General features: G+C 40.4%; 1 protein-coding gene across 1 annotated transcript in view; it reads right to left on the bottom strand.

The window, feature by feature from the left end:
- LOC126194648 (leucine-rich PPR motif-containing protein, mitochondrial) overlaps nt 1-25115 on the bottom strand; it is a 194171-nt gene that overhangs the window by 74059 nt on the left and 94997 nt on the right. Inside the window, exons 10-12 of the mRNA XM_049932831.1 lie at nt 13625-13798; nt 7630-7761; nt 7347-7542 (exon numbers count right to left, since the gene is read on the bottom strand). Of these exons, the coding sequence (XP_049788788.1) occupies nt 7347-7542; nt 7630-7761; nt 13625-13798 (502 nt within the window). The remainder of the gene's footprint in view (nt 1-7346; nt 7543-7629; nt 7762-13624; nt 13799-25115) is intronic.

Here is a 25115-nt window from a genome sequence, read left to right as displayed (position 1 = left end):
TATAAAGTATGTTGTCTATATGTATCTAAATGTTTATTACAGCAATGTGTGTAAAAACCTGAAGTAAGTCTGAAACATACATTTTGAGCTATTGGTAACAATGTTTTCCCTTTATACAGAGTGTTCCATTTTAATCTATACCGGCCGATATCTCTGAAGTGACACAATTCAGGGAATACCAAACGAAAGAGCTGGCATGTTGATAGACACACAAACAAACACAAACATACACACAAAATTCAAGCTTTCGCAACCGACGGTTGCTTCATCAGGAAAGAGGGAAACAAACACAAACATACACACAAAATTCAAGCTTTCGCAACCGACGGTTGCTTCATCAGGAAAGAGGGAAAGAGAGAGAAAGACGAAAAGATGTGGGTTTTAAGGGAGAGGGTAAGGAGTCATTCCAATCCCAGGAGCGGAAAGACTTACCTTAGGGGGAAAAAAGGACAGGTATACACTCGCGCGCGCCCACACACACACACACACACACACACACACACACACACACACCTGTGCGCGCGCGCTTCTATTCTCTTCTTTTCCAAACTATTTATCGTCCATGTTTCACTTCCATACATGGCTACACTCCATACAAATACTTTCAGAAACGACTTCCTGACACTTAAATCTATACTCGATGTTAACAAATTCCTCTTCTTCAGAAACGCTTTCCTTGCCATTGCCAGTCTACATTTTATATCCTCTCTGCTTCAACCATCATCAGTTATTTTTCTCCCCAAATAGCAAAACTCCTTAATTACTTTAAGTGCCTCATTGCCTAATCTAATTCCCTCAGCATTACCCGAGTTAACTCGACTACATTCCATTATCCTCGTTTTGCTTTTGTTGATGTTCATCGTATATACTCCTTTCAAGACACTGTCCATTCCGTTCAACTGTTCTTCCAAGTCCTTTGCTGTCTCTGACAGAATTACAATGTCATCGGTGAACCTCAAAGCTTTTATTTCTTCTCCATGGATTTTAATACCTACTCCGAATTTTTCTTTTGTTTCCTTTATTGCTTGCTCAATATACAGACTGAATAACATCGGGGAGAGGCTACAACCCTGTCTCACTCCCTTCCAAACCACTGCTTCCCTTTCATGTCCCTCGACTCTTATAACTGCCTTCTGGTTTCTGTACAAATTGTAAATAGCCTTCAACTCCCTGTATTTTACCCCTGCCACCTTCAAAATTTGAAAGACAGTATTCCAGTCAAAACTAACAATAGCTTTCTCTAAGTCTACAAATGCTAGAAACGTAGGTTTGGCTTTTCTTAATCTATCTTCTAAGATAAGTTGTAGGGTCAGTATTGCCTCACGTGTTCCAATATTTTTACGGAATCCAAACTGATCTTCCCCGAGGTCGGCTTCTACCAGTTTTTCCATTCGTCTGTAATGAATTTGGGTTAGTATTTTGCAGTTGTGACTTATTAAACTGATAGTTCGGTAATTTTCACATGTGTCAACACCTGCTTTCTTTGGGATTGGAATTATTATATTCTTCTTGAAGTCTGAGGCTATTTTGCCTGTCTCATACATTTTGCTCACCAGATGGTAGAGTTTTGTCAGGACTGGCTCTCTCAAGGCTTTCAGTAGTTCTAATGGAATGTTTTCTACCCTCGGGGCCTTGTTTCGACTTAGGTCTTTCAGTGCTCTGTCAAACTCTTCACGCAGTATTGTATCTCCCATTTCATCTTCATCTACATCCTCTTCCATTTCCATAATATTGTCCTTAAGAACATCGCCCTTGTATAGACCCTCTATATACTCCTTCCACCTTTCTGCTTTCCCTTCTTTGCTTAGAACTGTGTTTCCATCAGAGCTCTTGACATTCACAAAAGTGGTTCTCTTTTCTCCAAAGGTCTCTTTAATTTTCCTGTAGGCACTTCCTACCTTGCCTCTAGTGAGATAAGCCTCTACATCCTTACATTTGTCCTCTAGCCATCCCTGCTTAGCCATTTTGCACTTCCTGTCGATCTCATTTTTGAGATGTTTGTATTCCTTTTTGCCTACTTCATTTACTGCATTTTTTATATTTTCTCCTTTCATCAATTAAATTCAATATTTCTTCCGTCACCCAAGGATATCTACTAGCCACCGTCTTTTTACCTACTTGATCCTCTGCTGGCTTTACTACTTCATCCCTCAAAGCTACCCATTCTTCTTCTACTGTATTTCTTTCCCCCATTCTTGTCAATTGTTCCCTTATGCTCTCCCTGAAACTGTACAACCTCTGGTCCTTTCAGTTTATCCAGGTCCCATCTCCTTAAATTCCCACCTTTTTGCAGTTTCTTCAGTTTTAATCTACAGTTCATACCCAATAGATTGTGGTCAGAATCCACGTCTGCCCCTGGAAATATCTTACAATTTAAAACCTGGTTCCTAAATCTCTGCCTTACCATTATGTAATCTATCTGAAACCTGTCAGTATCTCCAGGCTTCTTCCATGTATACAACCTTCTTTTATGATTCTTGAACAAAGTGTTAGCTATGATTAAGTTATGCTCTGTGCAAAAATCTACCAGGCGGCTTCCTCTTTCATTTCTTACCCCCAGTCCATACTCACCTATTATGTTCCCTTCTCTTCCTTTTCCTACTATCGAATTCCAGTCACCCATGACTATTAAATTTTCATCTTCCTTCACTATCTGAATAATTTCTTTTATCTCATCATACATTTCTTCAATTACTTCGTCATCTGCAGAGCTAGTTGGCATATAAACTTGTACTACTGTAGTAGGCGTGGGCTTCGTGTCTATCTTGGCCACAATAATGTTTTCACTATGCTGTTTGTATTAGCTTACCCGCACTCCTATTTCTTAGTCATTATTAAACCTACTCCTGCAGCACCCCTATTTGATTTTGTATTTATAACCCTGTATTCACCTGACCAAAAGTCTTGTTCCTCCTGCCACTGAACTTCGCTAATTCCCACTATATATATATATATATATATATATATATATATATATATATATATATATATATATATATATATATATATATATATATATAACCTATCCATTTCCGTTTTTAAATTTTCCAACCTACCTGCCCGATTAAGGGATCAGACATTCCACGCTCCGATCTGTACAACGCCAGTTTTCTTTCTCCTGATAATGACATCCTCCCGAGTAGTCCTCGCCCAGAGATCCGAATGGGTGACTATATTACCTCCGGGATATTTTACCCAAGAGGACGCCATGATCATTTAACCATACAGTAAAGCTGCACGCCCTCGGGAAAAATTACGGTTGTAGTTTCCCCTTGCTTTCAGCCGTTAGTGGAACCAGCACAGCTAGGCCGTTTTGGTTAGTGTTACAAGGCCAGATCAGTCAATCTTCCAGACTGTTGCCCTTGAAACTACTGAAAAGGTTGCTGCCCCTCTTCAGGAACCACTCGTTTGTCTGGCCTCTCAAGAGATACCCCTCTGTTGTGGATGCACCTACGGTACGGCTATCTGTATCACTGAGGCACGCAAGCCTTCCCACCAACGGCAAAGTCTATGGTTGTTAAGTTGATAAATTTATACACATTTTAATTCTAGAATATGTAATATATCTGAACTATGATTTGTGATACAGTCAAACATATGGAGTGATACAGATTAATATCTGTTAAATCTGAATGTTGGAGGGATTCTGTCGATTTAACAACAGGAAAGAAAGGAAATGCGCGCGCGCACTTGCACACACACACGCACGCACGCACGCACGCACGCACACACACACACACACACACACACACACACACACACACACACACACACACACACATTGAAGCAAACACTGACGTAACTTTAGTGGCTTCTCTGTGCAGTCAAAGAAATTGCTCTTGGCATGACATTTTATAAAAGTTTTGTATATTCATAGATTGGACAAACAGGTTGTTGAGATAGGTGTTACATGGTACGTCTATCAGCCCAAGTTCAAAGTAATGGGGCACATTAGCAGCCAAAAGGAAGAACAGGTTAATAAATAAATTGAAATCCGTCTTCAGTTGTGCAATGTCTTGGAATCTCTCCGAGAACTCTTAATGAAATGTTTCAATAACTGAAACATTGTCAGCATGTCTGGTCCACAAACAACGGCCTAGAGTTACGGGGAATGTTCCATGTTATGAACAAGAAGTGGATTTTTCTACAGGGTCACTTTTTGTTTGATAGTATCAATCTCATTTGATGTATCTGTTAGCAAATGATTCTCACCTTGCATTAACATACTTAACGAATTTAAGTAATTGGTGATGTCGCCATAAAATTTTTTGTCACCAGTCTAAATAAATACTCTTTACTCTGTTTTTCCCTGATGGCTGCCTTCAGTTCAGCCAGCATTCACTGTCTTTCATCTGAAAACAAGCACATCAAATTGTCCTTGTGCCTCGTGTTGGAATGACTTTCCAATAGAGTTTTTCCAGCTCATAATAGTGCGATAGTACATTAAGCATTTTGTATGGCCTTTAAACGATATGGAAGATAAGGCAATTTCCACTCGGCATTGAACAATGCGGCTTCTCCACTTTTTCTTTTTTTGGAGAAGTGTGTAGTTGCCATAGTATTTCTAATACACAATATGAATCTGATTTAACACAAGTAGCTTCATCAGCAAACTGCTTGGCATCTGACAAGGTGAATGCTTTGCTTTAGTGGCATCTGGCTGCAGCCTTCATTTTGCCGTTTGTCCTCAGCATTCAGTCCCACTTGCTGCTGTGCTTGGAGCATTAGGCAGGAGCATGTCTGGAGTACTGGTGCTCGCAGAATGCTGCTTGGCCAGTCCTGATCTAGAGAAACTGGTTTCATTCTTGAGTTACATGGTGTTTAAAATATATGCTCCATATACGTGTCAACTAACATGCTACTTTGCTGAGGTGTTGAAGCCTTTCTTAAGCCGGACCTCAAAGCCGATCAATTACTCCTATCTCACACCACTGCTTTATTGCTTTATCCACATCTGAGCAGAGCAAGGTTGAATAATGTATATGGCTGCAGCCTCATGCACACTGAAGCTATCGGACAAGTACCAGATCCTACCAGGACATTATCTCTCGTGTACTGCGTATGCTGAGACATCCTGGCAGCAAATAACTGACTGTCCTATAGCCATCTATGGTGTAATGTGTTATATTCAGCACATCTCTACTATGCTCATGTTATGCATGCAAGACATCAACAAACAATAAAATGTAAGAAACGTATAGTATTGAGGGGATGTGAATCCTAATTACTGCAATGGAATACCAGAGCCTTAAACACTGCCATGTGCCTAACACGTAAATATACAGATTTGCTCTCTTTTGTTTATTCAAGGTACAAGCACCTTGGCATTTCAAACAGATAAATGTATGAGTTATAATTTATATATAACAGGTGATCAAAAAGTTTCCTTTCGAATGCCATACCATCCAGAAACAGTGCGGCAATCAGGTGAAACCTCTGTGAGCACTGAACCATTCATCCCACCAATGCGTCAGGTTGAAGATCCCATTTGTTAAAACACTGTGTCCTGTGTGAAGAAGTCTGTAACTGCATGCTGCACATCCTTATCTGACAGGTATTGTCAACCCTTCAAAGACTTCTTAAGGCACTGAAGGCATGACAGTCACCAGGGGAGAGATCAGGAATATAAGGCGGATGCCCAAGTGTCTCCCACTTAAGTGGGCATAACTTGATGTGGGGATGTGCATTATTATGAAGCAGCAGCACCTCTTGTCACAATTTTCTCAGACATTTTGCTTTAATTGCACACCACAATTTCTCCAGTGTTGCACAGTACTGCTCCCCAGTGATGGAGACACCAGCTTCCTTGAAATCAATAACCAATGGGCCCAGGTAACCAAACAACACAGTGAGCATCACCTTTCCAGCAGATGGCTAGCTCTTGAACTCCTCAGGACGAGGAGATGATGAATGACACTATTCCACTCTCAATGCTTTCCACTCCGGTCCCAAGTGGTGGCACCAAATTTCATCGCCTGCAGCAATATATTCAAGGAACATGATACCTTCAATACTGAAATGCTTCTGGCGGTTCAGGAGAACAGTCATCCAGTTTGATTTTTGTTCAGTGGGGTATCCACTAACTGCAGACCTTACGGTAGCCTAACTCTTGGCGGAAAATGTGTAGCACGCTACCAAATCTAATGTAGAGATCCTTTGCTAGCAAGACTTGCTATGTGCCAGTTTGTCCTAAATGCATCATCAAACCATCCGCCTATTGTTTCGTCTGTAATGGATGAGGCTGGCCTCCAAGATCGACTGGTATATTGTGTCAAATCACGACCAACACAGAATTTGGTGCACTATTCCACAACAGTGGTTTTCGACAGACATGTTACCCCTTACATATTCTTCATTCTCTGGTGAATGTCTACCTGTGTTTGTCCTTCAGCAAGCAAGAAGTGAATAACAGCATGTTGGTCCTGTTTGGACGCATTTGGTGATAACATCACCATAGTTCACATTTCTGCATTTGCCACGTACACACTGGAAATGTCACACTAATCCTTTACATGTCAGCGCTTGTATACCTGCACCGGAGTCACACTGGGTTGCATATATGCTGCAGCAACACCCTCAAGCAGAAACGTTTTTAAAGTTCTTATGTGAAACAATATGCAGTAATTATACACTATCACAGAAAATCAAAAAGGTTTATAAGTAATATTGTTACAATAAGAAGGGAAAAAATGCATTGCTACAAGAGTGTTACATGTGGTGCTGCCACCACTGCCAAAGTCAGGTGTGTTATCACTTGTGAGAGTTGCAGACAACCTAAGGTACCTGGGCTCATCAATACGTGTGAACAGTTTTGTTTTGTTGACTTGCATCTAGTGAGAAGACATTGAAGGTCAAATGGCAGAGATTACATCTCATACAGAGGCTTACAGACAATATCTTGTCCTCCCGCATCATTTGTGACTGGAACAGGAAAGGTGAGAAGTGACAGCAACAGACAAAGGTTCCTTCACCACAAATCATAAGACAGCTTGTGGATCATGGATGTAAGTGTATAGCATGTTTTTTCTCAGTTCATGTTCAGCAAATAGTTCCTGAATGCATTAATTTATTTTTTACTGCAGTATTCCACAACTTGCTATTTATATCACGCATTGTACTACTAAATGCTGGCTGTTGAGCACTAGAACCTGAGAGATCATTAACAATATGGTTTGAACTATGATGATTATTTGCTTATGAAACTATAAATTATTAATAGCAGTACTGCATGTCCCCTTCATCTTGACTGCAAGTTTTAATAGAAGAGTTATGTGAAATGGCAAGGTGTTATTAATCTTTGCATTTTTCAGTAGTTAAAATGTGACAGCCCTTTGCTATTTACTTACCTTGTAATCTGTTGTTCTTTATCAAGAGACCTGCAAGTTTGAGAATTCGAAGATCACCAATAGCAAAATCAGGTTCTTTTTCCTGTAGCCTCTTAAGGCATTCTAATGCTTCATCCAGTTTATCATGGTGGCAGTACATATCAATCAACTGAGACTGCACACCCGCTGTCAACACAAATCCCTGTGCTTCAAGTTCCTGAAAAACAAAAATATTATATTACTTCCATGACTGAAAAGTATAAGAACAGGCAGATTTATTTAGAGTATTATCAAAGCCACTAACCTGTTTCAGCTGTTCAGCTTTATCAATTTCCTTATTTCGACAATAGAGGGACAGTAACTGCCTCTTGACACCATTCACAGATTGTTCTTTGGCTTCCAGAGTTTTAATCTGTTCTTTCAGTTGTTGTTCATCCTTTAACATTTACAAAATACAGTGAAATGTTTCTTTCCTCTCTACCAGAAAATCCTGCACCCTAACTAAAAACTTACAATGCATAATTATGAAGAATATATGTCCTAATTCAATTTCTTAAATTGTTGCCATTTAAAATAGCAATATCTTCAACATTAAAAATTAGAAAAGCAAGGTTCCATTGTCATGAAAAGAAACTGTGAGCAATAACTTGACTTTAGATTGAACTGTCATGAAAAGAAACTGTGAGCAATAACTTGACTTTAGATTGAACTGTCATGATTTACTTGGATGTGGAGATCCTTTTCCAATCAACTGCAATGACTCGACTTTCAATGTCATAGCCTTAAATTCAATACTGTTCTTCTGTGATTATCCTATGCAAGAATGTTCCATCAGCAGCAGCTTGGTCAATAAGTTTCACGCAAACATTAACTCTATATTCGTTCTGATCTTCAGTACAATGAGGAACAAACTTTGTTGCAACCCAAGACACATTTAAATTACTATTTTCAATACTCTTAATGTGTAACAATTAAGATTCCTACTTCTTTTGCAAGTTCTCTGATTAAAGACAGTTGGTGTGCACAGATTATTAATTTTCTGAATCAGAGCGCCACTATTTGAGGTTTAAGGATATACGTAATTGAGGGATGATCATTTTAGAATAGGAGGAACTGTTATCCTCTTCCACCAACTTAACTATCAAATAATCTTGCCCACAACATGGCTAAAAATACATATAGCCTATACACCTGATCACCTTCCAGGATATACATTTCTTAGGGTAGACAGACCAAACAGGCTTAGTGGGTGTGTCAGTGCATATATACAAACTGATCTCAAACCTACAGTCTTAAGTCTGTCAAATCCTAGTGCAGGAAGGCAGGCTGAATTTATGTTATTTCAGTCAGGAGTATTTTACTGGTACCATCTACAGGCTACCAGAAATCAGCTCAATGACTTCCTTCAGTCCGGATTTCATTCACATCAGTGTCAATACGAATGTGTCATCACAAGGAGAGGCATGAACACAGACCTACTGACAGGCACTCCCTCCACAATAAAGGTAAGATGATTGTTTAGTTGTAACAACATGAATATTCTTCCAGTACAACCTACATGCCACACAGTGTGCAGTCACTCTTGCAGACAAAACTGCAATGAAAAAGAGCAACAAACTAAAAGATATAGGTCAAACTTTGGCTCCAGGCTTTTTAGCACATAATATAATATTCCTAGCCCACTTTGTGCAGCACCAAAAGTTCAAATCATGTTGTAGGAAGATTAAACAAACTAATTGTGTTGTTCCAACAGCTGATTGATCAAAAATCATATGGCATCAAATAACCGGAGGGACTACAATCAATGGCAAAATCAAAGATTTTGCTAATAAACTTACTGCTCTCTATGATGAACATGTACAATCTGTGTAAATTAACTTCCTGCTCCATCGTTGACAAATTATGCCAAATGAAGAATGAATAGGAAGTATTGACTCGCAGACAGGCACAGAAAAAAATGGCTAACATGTGAGCTTTTTGCCAAAAAGCCTTCTGCTAAGGCGGCCAGAGAAACTGGCCACATGTGAGTTGTGTTTGCTGAAAGTGCATTTATTGTCTACTTTAGAAGCAGATCTTTCGGCTGAAAGCTCGCACACTAGCACTCTTATTGTTGTGTCTGCCTGCAACTCAAACATCTCCTCTATAAAGTGAGTAGCAATCGATCCTTTTCATAATACTGTCACTATTCCATCCTGGACTTTCCACTGTTTGATGATACCCATACACATTTCAAGGTAAACCCAAAACCTGAGGGTTACAAACAAAACAAAAAGCTACAAAACAGGGTAAAGCGATACATTCACAATGCCAAAATAAGACACACTTGTTCCCATGTACGAGGGCTGTTCAAAAAGTAAGGTGACTTTTCAAATTGCAAGGGCAACATACATTCAATTATCGATCTTTTTAGATGTTGTTTTGTTGGTACATGCATCCCAAACATATGTTACAATTTCACTTGTACAGCATATTTCGTTTGTTTCTGACAGATAGAAAGGTTATACATGTTTTAGTGTGCTCAACAATTTTCAGTTACTATAAGAAATGGAGTAAAGAATTTGCATCAAATTTTGTGAAAAAGATGGAATCAAGTGCTCTAAAACACATCAACAACAGATGATAACGTCAAAGCTGTGAAGAAAATTGTTTTGGACAATCGCTGAATTACTGTAAGAGAAGTTGCTCAGGATGTTGGTATTTTGATCAGCTCGTGTCATGCAATTTTTTCGGATGTTCTGGGCACGAGACATGAGTCAGCAAAGTTCATTCCACAACTTCTCAATTTTTATCAGAAGAACTGTCGCATGAGCATTGCCCAGGAGCTCTTGAATGATGTCAATGATGATCCCATTTTGCTCAAAAGGGTCATAACTGGTGATAAAACATGGGTTCACATTATGATGTCAAAACCAAAGCCCAATCGTACCAATGGAAGCATCCTGGACACACACACACACACACACACACACACACAAAAAAAAGCACGCCAAATATGATCAAATGTCAAAGTTTTCCTCACTGTTTTTCTCAATTACCGTGGCCTGGTGCATCATGCATTTTTGCCTCAAGGTTGTACAGTCAATAAGGTGTATTACCTTGACGTTATGCGCCATTTACGAGAAGCAATATGCAAAAAAGTCTGGAATTGTGGGGAAAAAAAAAATTCATTGCTTTTGCATCACGAAGTTGCACCTGCTCGTTCATCGTTGCTCTTGAGAGATTTTTTTGGCCAAAACCACCGCATAACTGAAGAGACCTACGAAAGGACAAAGATTTTCGACAATTGAGGAAATAAAAACTGCATTGCTGGAAGTACTCAAGGCTGTACCAAAAAGTGCTCATGAGAAGTGCTTCGAGGATTGGAAGAAGTGTTGGCACAAGTGTAGTGTATCTGAGGGGGATTACTTTGAAGGGGGCAACAAGAATATCAATGAATAAATAAATATTTTTTTTTACAAAAATGCAAAGTCACGTTACTTTTTGAACACACCTCGTATGCAGTGATACAGGACCTGAAACTCTGTGGAAGAATCTCTGTAGCTCAGGTGTCAGAAACAAAAACTCAGATCACAGATGATGACTGGAATGAATTATTTTCTACATCTCTCAACCCCTACGCGGCAAGTAACTATCACCCAAAAGAATCCCAAAACACTGTGTCTCGAACACTTAGTAACAAATACAAGGAGAAAAGCAATAATAAGATTCTCTTCTGAAGCAATAGGCAATGACAGTATCAGCATAATGATGATCAATAATACTGCCGATATCTTAATAACTGTCTTAGGTGACATTTCAATTTTTCCCTCCTGAATGGAAAGTGTCCCAAGCCATGGAAAAGAAGCACAGTCTGACCCATCACTAATATTGAAAATCTGTAATCGTGTAGTGAATACTGACTACTTAGAATATTAGCTGCTGCTTCTAGAGACTTAGCATATATTGTTTATGACTAATCACTGAACACTTGCATGAATTCAACCTATATGGCAAGTATTAGTCTGGCTTTTGTAAACACCATAGTGCACACGCACTACACTAATTAAGGTAGCTCATGCCCTGAAATATGCCATGACAACCGAGATGCAACAATACTGATACTACTAGACTTTAGCAAAGCTACTGATAATGTTGATCTTGACAATCTGCTCACAAAAATGTGACAGCTAAATTTCTCAGATAATGCACTGAAGTGGTTTCAAAGCTATCTGTAAAACAGACAGCAATGTGTTGTCTGTGGGAATTAAAACTTTCCCTGGTAATATGTTCCCCCAGGAATGGCACAAAGGTCAGTCTTAGGCACACCTTTGTTTTCGTTATATATTAATGACATTTTGTCTGCTCTGTCTTTCTGTAAATATCATTTCTATACCACACCAGCTTTACCAAAGTCCCAGACCTGAAGATATAAAGATGAATGACGATCTGCATTCAGCAGTAACATGCACGAAAAACCTGGGACTTAGACTAAATGAAAACTGTCACAAATAATCTTAGCAACACATCAGAAATGAATAAGTTCAGAATTCCATGAAAAATAAATTCCCATTCAGCTCAAAAGTATTTCAATACCATATCAGAAAACAGTGAAGGACTTCAGTGTAACATTGGACAAGGATCTCAAATGGGTAGAGAATACTGTCACAATGTGCCAGAAGTGCTCAGCATGCCTCTATGCTCTCAAAAGGTTTTAGAACATATTTCCGTAGGACATGAAACAAACTTGTGCAAGCACTCATACTACTGAACATCCACTATTGTGATATAATTCAACATGACCCAAGTCATTAAAACACAAGACCATTTATGCTTGTGGACATTACGCCTGCAACATCTGTCGATATGGCAATGTTAGTGGTTCAGATGCCCAGTTATACTCCTATTAAAATTACTTTGTGTTATAAGTTTGAGGGAGTCAAGTTGTAGTTCTTTCTTGAGCCCATGTGGTTGCTTTGTTGCCTGTTATGTACGTAGGATGGAACTTAAATAGTGGCAAAACTGCCGTGGAGACACTATGCAAATTGAATCTACTATTGCCGCTGATAGCACACATTGATGACATACGTACCTTACCTCAGAGCAAATGGACTTGCCCGTCTCATGTCATAGGCATGCTCACAATCGAGGGAAACACAGTCACTTGTGAGCGAGCAGTCTAACGTAACGGTGTCACTATGTTTTTGAAACAGGAACAGAAGAGACCATGGCAGACCACCAATGCACAGTATTACTGTTCATTTATGGAACAGCACCTGTGACCAGCTTTACGAAAGAAGCAGTGACACTTTCTGAGCAACCCACCCATCATTTTGCAAGATAATGCGCGGGTGCATACAGTGCAAGCTGTGGCTGGTCTGTTCGGTCGATGGGACTTGGAATTACTGTACCACCCACCATACTCCCCAGACTTAAGTCCTTGTGTCTTTGATTTGATTCCAAAGACGAAGGAACCACTTTGTGGCATTCGCTTCAGGACTGTTCCAGAAATTGGACAGGCAGTAGACAGCGCCTTCCGCACCATCAACAGAACAGGCTCTGCTAACGGTATACTACACATTCCACATCACTGGCAGCGGGTTCTACACAACACTGGTGACTACCTTGAAGGACAGTAACAGGTGCAAACATGTAACTCTTTTGTATCATTGGTGAATAAATAGTTGCCACTAATTAAGTTCCAACCCTCGTATATACATGCAGCACCTAGTTAAGTGTGGCTAGCTGCATACTGGCAACATTGTGTTGTCATCATAAACCCCCGCCCCCTGGGACTATAGGGTGGTTGTGGCCAGACAAACTATGTGACTATCACACACTATGTCTCCTCTGGTTCCTCAGTGTGCAAGCACTTCACTACATCGCATAAGAGATTAAGCACCTTTCATGGCATCAAAATCCAAACACAATGTTCTATTCCTCTAATACCCTAGCTGTGTTCACTCACAAAACAGAAACATATGTGAACTCTTTCGTTGTTCCCTGCCTTTGGAACAAACTGCCACGCAATCTGCGCACAATTCAACGCTATGCTGCTGTTAAGAAATTAAAGCACTTCCTGCTGTCAGCATGATAAAGTTTTCTTCAAAACTTAGCATATAAGGTCGACTTTGCCTCTGTCAAACAGCAAAGCCAATGTTCCTTTCACTTTCAGTCATGCCACCTTCTTCTCCCTTATATTCTTTACCTGTGTGTTAACACATTCCTTTCCCTCCTTCCTCCACCCCTTTCTCTCCTGTACACTTTGAAGGAAGTTTTAAATTGCAGTTTCATGCTGATCTGTTAAAATGGTAAAAACTCACCTGTATTACAGCAGCACGTCCAGTCTGTCGCTGCACAGGTGTGGGTGTCAGTTCACCAGTAGTAAGTTTAGACAAGAGAGTAGATATATCATTTGTCAACTCCTCACCACTAAGTTTCTCTTGCAAGCGTTCAGCAGCACTGTTGCTTATACTCAGGCCCTGGTCCACCAAGCCCTGCAACAAGTTCTCCCTTATTATGATACATTCTAATATGCCTTTATTACAGAAACAATTAGAACAAGCAGAAAATATTGTCATCATCTATGCCCTATGTTACAGCACTAAATAAACCTAAAACAATGATTTCATCGTTTTTATTAGTTTCTTTATGATATCACAGAGTTCTGTGGTTACAGATATGTGTCATTTTGCAGCTTTCACATTAATAGTTTCGCATTACGTGAGAGGTACTTGTCGAATTTTTTAACAATTATGATAACTGGTTTTTTTAACGCCTGGAGACAATTTTGGAGAAAATCTCAACCATATCCTCTATAACCACCATAGTATATATTATTGATATACACCACATGGAGAAGGCATTTCGCATTAGACAAGTACACAGAAAGAATGCTGTTAGATATTAAAAGCTATTAGATATTCATTCTTCAGATCTAGAAAATAAAACGCGTGGGTGGACGCACGCACGCACAAGGGACCACAATTAGCTCAACTCAAAGCGTTTAAGGCCTAAGAGTCTTCTTTCAATGTGCCTGTCTGCTGCTCAATGCCTCCTCTATGTGATAAGTAGCATTCTATCCATTTCATGTTGTTGTCGCAAGGTGAGGTTTGTTCATAACATAACTAAAATACACAGTCCAGTCACACTAACATGATCACCTGCCGAAAGCCCGAATAATCATCTTTTGTAGCACAGATGTGCAGGGAGTGGGTCAATGAGGTTCTGGAAGGTACCAATGGGTGTGCAGCCATGTCAACTTCAGTGCTGTGGCCATCTGCACCGGATTTCTAGGATGAGGATCCACGGCATGAACAGCTCGATCGAGGAGATCCCACAGATTCGGCTGGTTTTAAATCTGAGAAGTTTGATGACCAGGGGAATATGGTAAATTCATCCTAGTGTTCTTTGGACCATTCTTCTACATTGTGAATTATGTGATATGCTGCACTGTCCTGTTTGTATGAGCCATTGTGCCTAGGAAAACAAACCGCACATAGGGGTGGACATGGTCTCCAAGGATAGATGTGTATTTGGGTTGGTCCACTGCGTCCTCCAGAATGACATCACCACCGCGGGAATGTCATGAGAACATTCCCCAGACCATAATACTGCCTCCTCCCACCTGGATCCTTCCGATGATTGTTGCAGCCTGTTGGCTTTCAGACGTTTCACATTGCATGTGCCAATAGCCATCTGTCTGATGGAGCATATAAAATGATTCACCTGCAAAGGCCATCTGTTACCACTCTGTGGATGTCTAGCGGCAGTACTGGCATGCAAATTCCATCCTTCGTCGTCGATGAACAGCAGTCAGCATGGATGCATGAACCAGGCACCTGCTGTTGAGGTACATACACAGCAATGTTCATTGTGGTTAATCTGGGTAGTCAGTTGCTCAACAGTTGCACATCTAAGAGGGTAATACCAAAAGTAAGGTCTCCTATTTTTTTATAAGCACAGAACTCTGTGTGGCAGTTGGTCACATTGTTCTGAAGAGTGCTTGACGCGCTGTGTGTAAACATGCGAATGCCGCGCTGAGGTGCTCAATCTTGGCTTGGTAGCCGTTGAGAATGGAGCTCCCGTCGAATGTTACTGCTTAGTGGGAACTGCGCGCAGTTATTCAGTTTTTGAATGCAACTTGCCAGTTGACGGAAGTGTATGGTGAGTTGTGCATGGATGTCAAAAATGTTCTTAAGTGGTGTAAAGAGTTTGCAGCTGGTCGGACTGAAATTCATGACGAACAAAGGAGTGGGAGACTGTCAATTTCTGAGGAGACAGTGTTGAAGGTTGAGCAAAGCATGGGTGAAGGTCGGCGGATCATCCTGGATGAACTCTGCACATTGGTTCCTGAGGTTTCCCGAAGCACCACTCACAGAATTTTAACGGAAACATTGAACCACTGGAAAGTGTGCGCAAGATGGGTTCCACACATGCTGACTGAGGACCACATGCGGCAATGAGTTGATGCTTCCTGCACATTTTTCACCATCTTGCAGCCGAACAGGACAACTTTCTGGACTCAATTGTCACAGGTGACAAAACATGGGCACACCACTTCACACCTGAGACCAAGCAACAATCACGCCAGTGGCGGCATCCTTCTTCGTCAAAGCTGCGGAAATTCAAACACAGTCTGCCGGTAAAGTCATGACAAATGTTTTTTGGGATAGGAAAGGGGTATTTTTGGTTGACTTTATGCCAACTGGCACCACAATTAACACTGACAGGTTCTGTGAGACTCTGAAAAAACTCAAACGAGCAATTCAGAACTGGAGAAGAGGAATGTTGAGCAAGGGCGTACACTTACTCCATGACAACACTCGCCCACACATCATTCAGCAAACCGTTGCTCTCCTACAACAGTTTCATTGGAACATAATCACCCACCCATCCTATAGTCCTGACTTGGTGCCCAGTGACCTGTTCCCTAAGTTAAAAGAACATTTGGCCGAAAAGTGATTCGGCTCCGATGATGAGGTGAAAGAAGAGGTCCATAACCTCCTGAACAGCATGGCGGCGAGCTGGTATGACATGGGCATACAAAAACTGCCACAGCATCTACAAAAATGCATCGACAGAAGTGGTGATTATGTCAAAAAATAGCTAAATGTTCAAGCTGTAAACTGATGTAAACCATTGCAGAAATAAACAGGTCTATGTACTTATAAAAAAATAGGAGACCTTACTTTTGGGATTACCCTCGAATTTGCCCATACACATCTCTGTAGCCATTGTTCACCTGTCATCTACAGCCCACAGTGCACCACAGTTCTCTCAGTGCTGGTTTTGTTGTTATGTATAGTGTAGGGAGCTTTAACTGCGGTGGCATGCGAACAGTTTGCAAATGTAGCCTTTTCAGAAATGCTTCCACCCTTGACCCAAAACCCATGCCCTTTCAGTCGTCAGATAAATCACTCTGTTTCCACATTATGTGAATGGTTGCGCTTTTTCTGTGTCCCTGAAACACTTTATATACTCTCCACTGCTAGTACTGCCACTTCTTGTCTGTGAGCATTAACTTCACTTTGACATCAAACATTGGTGATAGTCACATTAATGTGACTGGGACATAAATAACTCACAGATCTTGAATTTTTCCCACTGTAATGAGTGTTCCATGAGATCTTGAGATCGAAAGCAGATGATGTTGATATCGTGCCACAATATTTCTGCAGACAACCAGGTAGCCATGTTGAAGTGAGTTTTACACCAGGGATTACTGGCAAATGTTGCTATGTTTATACCGAACATTGGTGCTGTGGGGCATGCACATAGGTTAGTGCTACATGACCACCCTCTGTCAAGTCAGTGTCCTATGTCAAATATTGATCCATCTGATGTGCGCAGGCGCAAATGTAATGATGATATTGCTTGAATGCTCTCTCCTGAATTGCTTGCAAGCCTGTGGAGTTAAAATGAAGTGATCAAAATAATAACAGTAAAGGAGTCATCGGGCTTCATGCGCTGTCAGGTTGAAAGTCATCAACACAATCAAAAAGATTTCCTGCCAAATGTATTTTCATAGATTCCCAGATAATTGAATCCCCGAAGGTTCCCATTATGGCCAAGATTTTCATGGCATAATAATTCGTAGATAGACTGTCCCAAGGAAACAAAATTCTCAGCTATTGCCAACATACTGGATTGTGAAGGTGAGTGTGGCAATCGATTTCCACATGCTATTCACGTATTGAGAGTGCAGTCTGACAAATACAGGCTTTGCCTCGCTGGCATGGTATTCTGTAGACTCATCCTTATGGAAACCCATATCCTTCTTCTCTATATCTTGGAAGTGGTCATGTTTATTCCTCATTAAGGCTGTGCTAATTTGAAGTGGAAGATATCAATTGTCTTAATACAGATTGTAGATGTTACAGTATCTATGCAAGGCTGTCTCTATCAGACACAACATGTGCCCTGTGCAACAGCTTTAGACAGACATCCATAGTTTTTGAAGGGTGGTGGCGGCTAAATCCCGATAAATACAGGAACACTGGAGACTACAGATATCATGCCAGTGTGGCGAAACCTAACACACACAATACGTGAACAGTGCATGGAACTTTATCATCACACTTCCCTTTCACAGAGAGTTAAGCACTCCTGAATAGTGTGTTTCTATGGGACATTCTATGAATTATTCTGGCAGGAAAATTTTGCTCAAATGACCCTACTGCGATTCATTACCAAGGAATCTGCGGAAATATGCTTTGCAGAATATCTTATCAGCTGTGATGTAGCATGGGAATTAGTGATTTGTGTAATATATTCATCAGAAAAGCAAACTTTTACACCCAATGGCACATCAAGACAAAGTTTTGTTATTTTGTCCACTGAATCTTAACTCCACTGGCCAGCATTTGGCAGAGCATGTGCATTCAATGTCATCATTACCCATGCCACTGAGAACCTCAGATGGAACATTATTTGATAGATAGTACTAACTCGACCAAGGTCAGTCATGCAGCGTTAACCTATGCACTTGTGCCACCATGCCAATTTTTGGTATACATATACCAATGTGCACCAGCAATCTCCAGTGTATGACACACTTGGGTATAGCTGTCTGGTGGCAAGATGTCAATCCCAACCAGCTGCAAATCCAAAACATCATGGAATAAAATATAATACAGTACAAATACAATGTGCAGATGATGTGGGCAGATGTCAACAACACTATGCTGGTACATATATTGATCTGTAAATTGTCAAGAGATAATCATATTAACTGTATGTTACCCATCATTGTGCTCTGTAATAACTGTGTGTATGTTGGTGCAAGTGGGAGGTATGTGGTGTGAAAGGGGTTTCTAAAATACCGAGAAACTGTGTGTATGTTGGTGCAAGTGGGAGGTATGTGGTGTGAAAAGGGTTTCTAACATACTGAGAAACCAAGTCACAAAAAAAAATTTCATTAGTCTGAGGACATGCAGTGCAACATGTAATCAGACATGCATGTAAGTATTCCAAGCCTTGACAGGCGCATGACGGTAGTGTCGGTCGTGATTCATCATTGTCTCATTCTCTCTGTTGCAGGAATCCAAGAAATGTTGTGAGTGTTAGGTGACGAATTCAGTGGTTTATGATATGAGGATGTAGACAGCGTGAGATATGAAAGTTTGGTTCAGTCCAGGCGATATGCATTGGTAGCCAAAGTGGTTAAGGCAACTGCTTGCGATAATCCAGAGTTCCAGTCCCAGTCTAGCAAAAATTTTCATATGTCACTATTGGTCAGTAGGTCAGTACCTAGTACAGGTGATGTTAAGGAATTCACAGTCAGTGAATTAATTTTGAAAAAAGCTATGGTGTTTGCAGGTGGCATAGTGATTTGGAATCAGGACAAAATGGAAGTAGAAAGACAAGGAATGTGTAGATTCAAGAGAGAGAAAATTTTGGGGTGGGAATAAGCACAGGGAAGAACAAAACAGTAGTGAGGAGAAGAAGGAGAAGGAGAAGGAGAAGAAGAAGAAGAGGAAGAAGAGGAAGAAGACGAAGTAAGCACAGGGAAAAATATAAAATGGAAAGGAAAATTTTTGGAACTGGGCAATAGTTTCAAGACTATATGAAGTGTGGTCGCAAATGATGGCAAGATAGTTGGTGACGTTAATTTACTCTTGATATGTTGGCGAAAATGTATGTTTAAATCTGGAGGTACACATAAAACATCATCAAAAATTGTGCTAAACGCATTCTCAGAAAATTATTTTGTCCAGTTAGTTCATGAGCCCGATTAAGGGATCTGACATTCCACGCTCCGATCTGTAGATGGTGGTGGTTAGTGTTTAACGTCCCGTCGACAACGAGGTCATTAGAGACGGAGCGCAAGCTCGGGTTAGGGAAGGATTTGGAAGGAAATCGGCCGTGCCCTTTCAAAGGAACCATCCCGGCATTTGCCTGAAACGATTTAGGGAAATCACGGAAAACCTAAATCAGGATGGCCGGAGACGGGATTGAACCGTCGTCCTCCCGAATGCGAGTCCAGTGCCGATCCGTAGAACTCCAGTTTTCTTTCTCCTGATAACGACGTCCTCTTGAGTAGTCCCCCCCCCCGGAGATCCGAATGGGGGACTATTTTACCTCCAGAATATTTTACCCAAGAGGACGCCATCATCATGTCACTGACATGATACGGGATTTGGGGTGGACATAATTAAAACAAAGGCATTTTTCATTGCAGCGGAATCTTCTTATGAAATTTCAATCACCAACTTTCTCCCCTCTGAATGCAAAAATATTTTGTTGATGCTGACCTACATAGGGAGAAATGATAATCATAATAAAACAAGGGAAATCAGAGATCACACAGAAAGATATATGTGCTCATTTTTTCCATGCACTTTTCCGAGATTGGAATAAGAGAGAACTATTGTAAAGGAGGTTTGATGACCCCTTTGTCAGGTGCTTAAGTGTGATTTTCAGATTATCGATGTAGATGTAGGTAGTTGAGGCAACTGGAAAAAGTATATAACAAGATAACAGCTTCTACCAGAGTGTATGGATTATTCTGCAAAACAGAGGTATCCAAAAAGAATGAAAAAATGATCTATATTCAACTTATCAAGAAGTCATTCCAATACACGCAACTAGTATATGAACTACAACATAAACAGATGGGAGTAGAATGCAGGCAGCAGTGATGAAATTTTTGAAGTATCAAAGGGAAGACAAGAATGAACAGAATCAGAACTTGAGGAGGTAGAGAGAGAGAGAGAGAGAGAGAGAGAGAGAGAGAGAGAGAGAGAGAGGAGAAGAGGACGAAGAAGAAGAGAGGGAATGGAATCCTAGAACTTAGTAACAAGATAAAAACAACAAACCTGAAGCGGTATGGACATACGACGAGAATGGGAGAAGTAAATGAAAAAGTGTTTCTTGAAAGTTTAAGCAGAAAGAGATCATGAGGAAATCCCAGAAAGAAATGGACAGGAATAGTGAGGGAATCCACAGAGAAGAGAAGAGAACAACCAGAAGAGGTACTTAAAAGAGGACTAGAGTCGTGGACAGAGACAGCTCAATCCAGGAAGCTGGAAATGGTCAATAATGTTGAAGAAGAAGACGCAGAAGAAGATTATAATGATACAGCCTTTTCTACACTTTTATTAGTTTGTTTACATTGGATCTGAAAATGACCAAGGGCCAAAGCAAGCTACTAATGTAAAATGAATGTACAAATGTCACCTTCCCCCAATAATTTAAATACTCTCTTCAACTCTGACGGAAGTCTGCTCATTTGTTTACAACAGTCAAGTATTGGGTGGCAGTGTCTAACCAAAGCCTTACGAACTGGCAAGACAAACATTGCAGTGCTTGACCAAATTAGGTGCCCGTGTCAGAAGTTGTGAAGCAAATCCACTTTCACCTTTAAAAAAAAAAAAAAAAATATATATATATATATATATATATATATATATATATATATATATATATATATATATATATATATATCACTCTTACTGTGATACCATTACGAACTGTCCATTTTTCTTCTCTCATAGAAATTATTTAAAATCTGTATTTCTAGTGATAGGCCAGTCAGCTCTGCTTGATAGCCAGCATGTAGGCACTACTCTTTAGTCTTAGATATTGCTAATATCACATAGCAAAATCAGACCTTTTTCGAGTCCTTAAAAAATGTTTTTCAAGGTTTCATTCCACCTTTAATTAGGGTCACAGCAGATCTACTCTTCAGACTGTGGCACTGAGTGGTATTCTTCCTACAGAAAAATCAAACTTGGACAAATTAATTTCAACAAGCCGGGAAAAATCACAACAATAATAACTGGACTCTGTGCGTCAAATTTAATGAGAGAAAAGAAAAAGAAAACCACTGTCGGAGGCACAGAATATGTCTTTCAACTGAGAGCTTATTCCAAATGTTAAAAATGGCTGCCTCAATTTGTCTGTAGTGAGTAACATCAATACCGTGAGCAACAATAGAGCACATTAACAGCACCATGAGATGTTAATGATTGTGTCCATAAGATCTACATAACGTTAATGCTGTTCTTGGAAAGCCACTCCTATTATCACAAGGACAGAATAGTGTGGGAATGAGAACTACAAATATCACTGTGATTCCTGAGTGCACCCTAAAAATGATATTCAAGTCAGCAGAGGGAACTGGCTACTATGTAGATGAGCAGTGTCATCTTGCAGGACAAAATCACTGCCTACTGCACTAGTATTAAAATGTACATTGTTGTTGTTGTTGTGGTCTTCAGTTCTGAGACTGGATTGATGCAGCTCTCCATGCTACTCTATCCTGTGCAAGTTTCTTCATCTCCCAGTACTTACTGCAACCTATGTCGTTCTGAATCTGCTTAGTGTATTCATCTCTTGGTCTCCCTCTACGATTTTTACCCTCCAATGCTAAATTTGTGATCCCCTGATGCCTCAGAACATGTCCTACCAACCGGTCCCTTCTTCTTGTCAAGTTGTGCCACAAACTCCTCTTCTCCCCAATCCTATTCAATACCTCCTCATTAGTTATGCGATCTACCCATCTAATCTGCAGCATTCTTCTGTAGCACCACATTTCAAAAGCTTCTATTCTCTTCTTGTCCAAACTATTTATCGTCCATGTTTCACTTCCCTACATGGCTACACTCCATACAAATACTTTCAGGAACTACTTCCTGACACTTAAATCTATACTCGATGTTAACAAATTTCTCTTCTTCAGAAACGCTTTTCTTGCCATTGCCAGTCTACATTTGATATCCTCTCTACTTCGACCATCATCAGTTATTTTGCTTCCCAAATAGCAAAACTCCTTTACTACTTTAAGTGTCTCATTTCCTAAGCTAATTCCCTCAGCATCACCCGACTTAATTCGACTACATTCCATTATCCACGTTTACCTTTTGTTGATGTTCATCTTATATCCTCCTTTCAAGACACTGTCCATTCCATTCGACTGCTCTTCCAAGTCCTTTGCTGTCTCTGACATAATTACAATGTCATCGGCGAACCTCAAAGTTTTTATTTCTTCTCCAAAATTTCATTTCTGTACATGTGTCTCAAACACATTCCTGCATGGAAAGACATGGAAGTAGTTGTATCCACTTAAAGACACACAATACTATATAAACACAAACACTGCCTTTTCTTATGGAATTCTTTCCATTGGTTTTGACAACTGACAACAGATTCCAGCTTCTTAATTGGTCAACATAGCTGTTGACTTTCTTCAAGCTACAATGGCACTCCTTGAAGAGATTGGTATTCCACCGAGTTGCAGTCTAGTGCAATCATTTTTTCATCTGACAATTTTAGAGCAGCACAAATAAGCTGGTCATTTCACATACTTTGAGATGACCAAAGTCACGGGATACCTCCTAATATCGTGTTGGACCTCCTTTCACCCAGCTTAGTGCAGCAATTATTTCAAAAGTGTTGCTGGTGCAGGATGTTGTGCAGGAACTGCTCTCAATTATGTCCCATGAATGTTCGATGGGGTTATGTCAGGTAATCTGAGTGGTCAAATCATTCAGTCAAATTGCCCAGAATGTTCTTCCAACCAATTGCAAACAATTATGGCCCTTGACATGACATCATTGTTTGCAATCATGAAGTCCACGAACAGCTGCAAATGGTCTTCGAGTAGCCAAACAACCATTTCCTGCCAATGATCGGTTCAGTTGGACCAGAGGACCCAGTATGTTCTATGTAAACACAGCCCACATCATTATGGAGTCATCACCAGCTTGCACAGTGCTTTTATGACAACTAGGGGACATAGCGTTGTGGGGTCTGCACCACACTCGAACCCTACCTCAACTCTTGTCAACTGAAATCAGGAATCGTGACCTGGCCACAGTTTTCCAGTCACCTATGGTCCAACCAATATGATCACAAGCCCAGGAAAGGCATTGCAGGTGACATCATGCTGTTAGCAAAGGCACTCGTGTCAGTCACCTGCTGCCATAGCCCATTAACGTCAAGATTCACCGCATTGTCCTAGTGGGTATGTTCATTGTACGTCCCACATTGATTTCTGTGGTTATTTCAGGCAGTGTTGCTTCTCTGTTAGTACTGATAACTCTATGTGCAGACATCACTGCTCCTTATTGTTATGTGAAGGCCCTCGGCCACTGTGTTGTCCGTAGTGACAGGCAATGATTGAAATTTGGTAGCATTGTCACACTTTTGACACTATGGATCTCAGAAGACTGAATTCCCCAGCACTTTCCAAAAGAGTGTGCCCCTTGTGTCTAGCTCCAACTACCATTCCAGTTCAAAGTCTATTAAATTTCCACTGTGTGGCTATAATCATGCTGCAAACCTTTTAACATGAATCACCTAAGTACAAATAACAGCTCCACCAAACCAATAATCTGCCATTTTATGTTTTGTGTGTGCGATTCTACCACCATTTGTATATGTGCATATCACTATCCCATGACCTCAGTGTAGATACGAGGGCTGTCCCAGAAGTACCCAGCCTGATGTGCAGATAGTGATTGTTATTTCACAAAGGACTATGGTAGAAAGTATCAACCTTATAAAACTTAAGTTTGAAACTGGACAACGCTTAGCTGTTTAGCACTGGTTTGGCAGTCATCAATAGTGAACACAATCAGAAAATTTGAAAATATGGATAAAAATGGTCATTGTTATGTAATACAATACCTTCAGTTTCAAGACCTTAGTCCAACTAACATTACAGCTGAGGGATGTTTACAACATTAAAATATTGAGTGGCAGTGTTTAAGCAAGACTGTACAAGCTGGAAAGACAAACATTGGTGTGGTCAATTAAATGAGGTTGTGAGCGTATTGTCATATCGCTCGCTTAGTTTTGGAGTATCTTTGTGGGCAGTCGCGTCTGTAGTGAGTCGAGCACGAGACACTAAACTGTTATGTGGTGTAGCGTGTAGCTCTGCATGTAAAAACATTGTTAATATTCAGGTTGAAGTGTTGCTACAAGTGCTATTATAGTAAAGTGATGACATATGGAAATGGTTCAGAGGAAAGTGCGTCAAGAAGTAATTGAAAATGAGCAGTGGTGTTAATAATGTATTCATGTATCCTCTCGTTGTGTGTCACATAGCATCGATTCCGCGCCGTGTTACAAGGTGATGGTGCCAGAACCTGTGAAGAAAATACACAGAATAGAACAGGATGACTGTCAACTGAAAGTGTGTAAGCTACCACATATCATAGGTATTTCAAAAAGTGGGATATTGGATACTGAGCGAAAATTTGGACATGTGAAAGCTGTACAGGACGTGTGCTAGTGACCTCTAACAACTTGTAAAACCAACATCCCACCTAGTCCTCTCCCTCCCAATTTCCGCACACATTATTTCAA

Source organism: Schistocerca nitens, chromosome 7 (assembly GCF_023898315.1).
Source record: "Schistocerca nitens isolate TAMUIC-IGC-003100 chromosome 7, iqSchNite1.1, whole genome shotgun sequence".
NCBI lineage: Eukaryota > Metazoa > Arthropoda > Insecta > Orthoptera > Acrididae > Schistocerca > Schistocerca nitens.
This window is presented reverse-complemented; position numbering and strand designations above follow the sequence as displayed.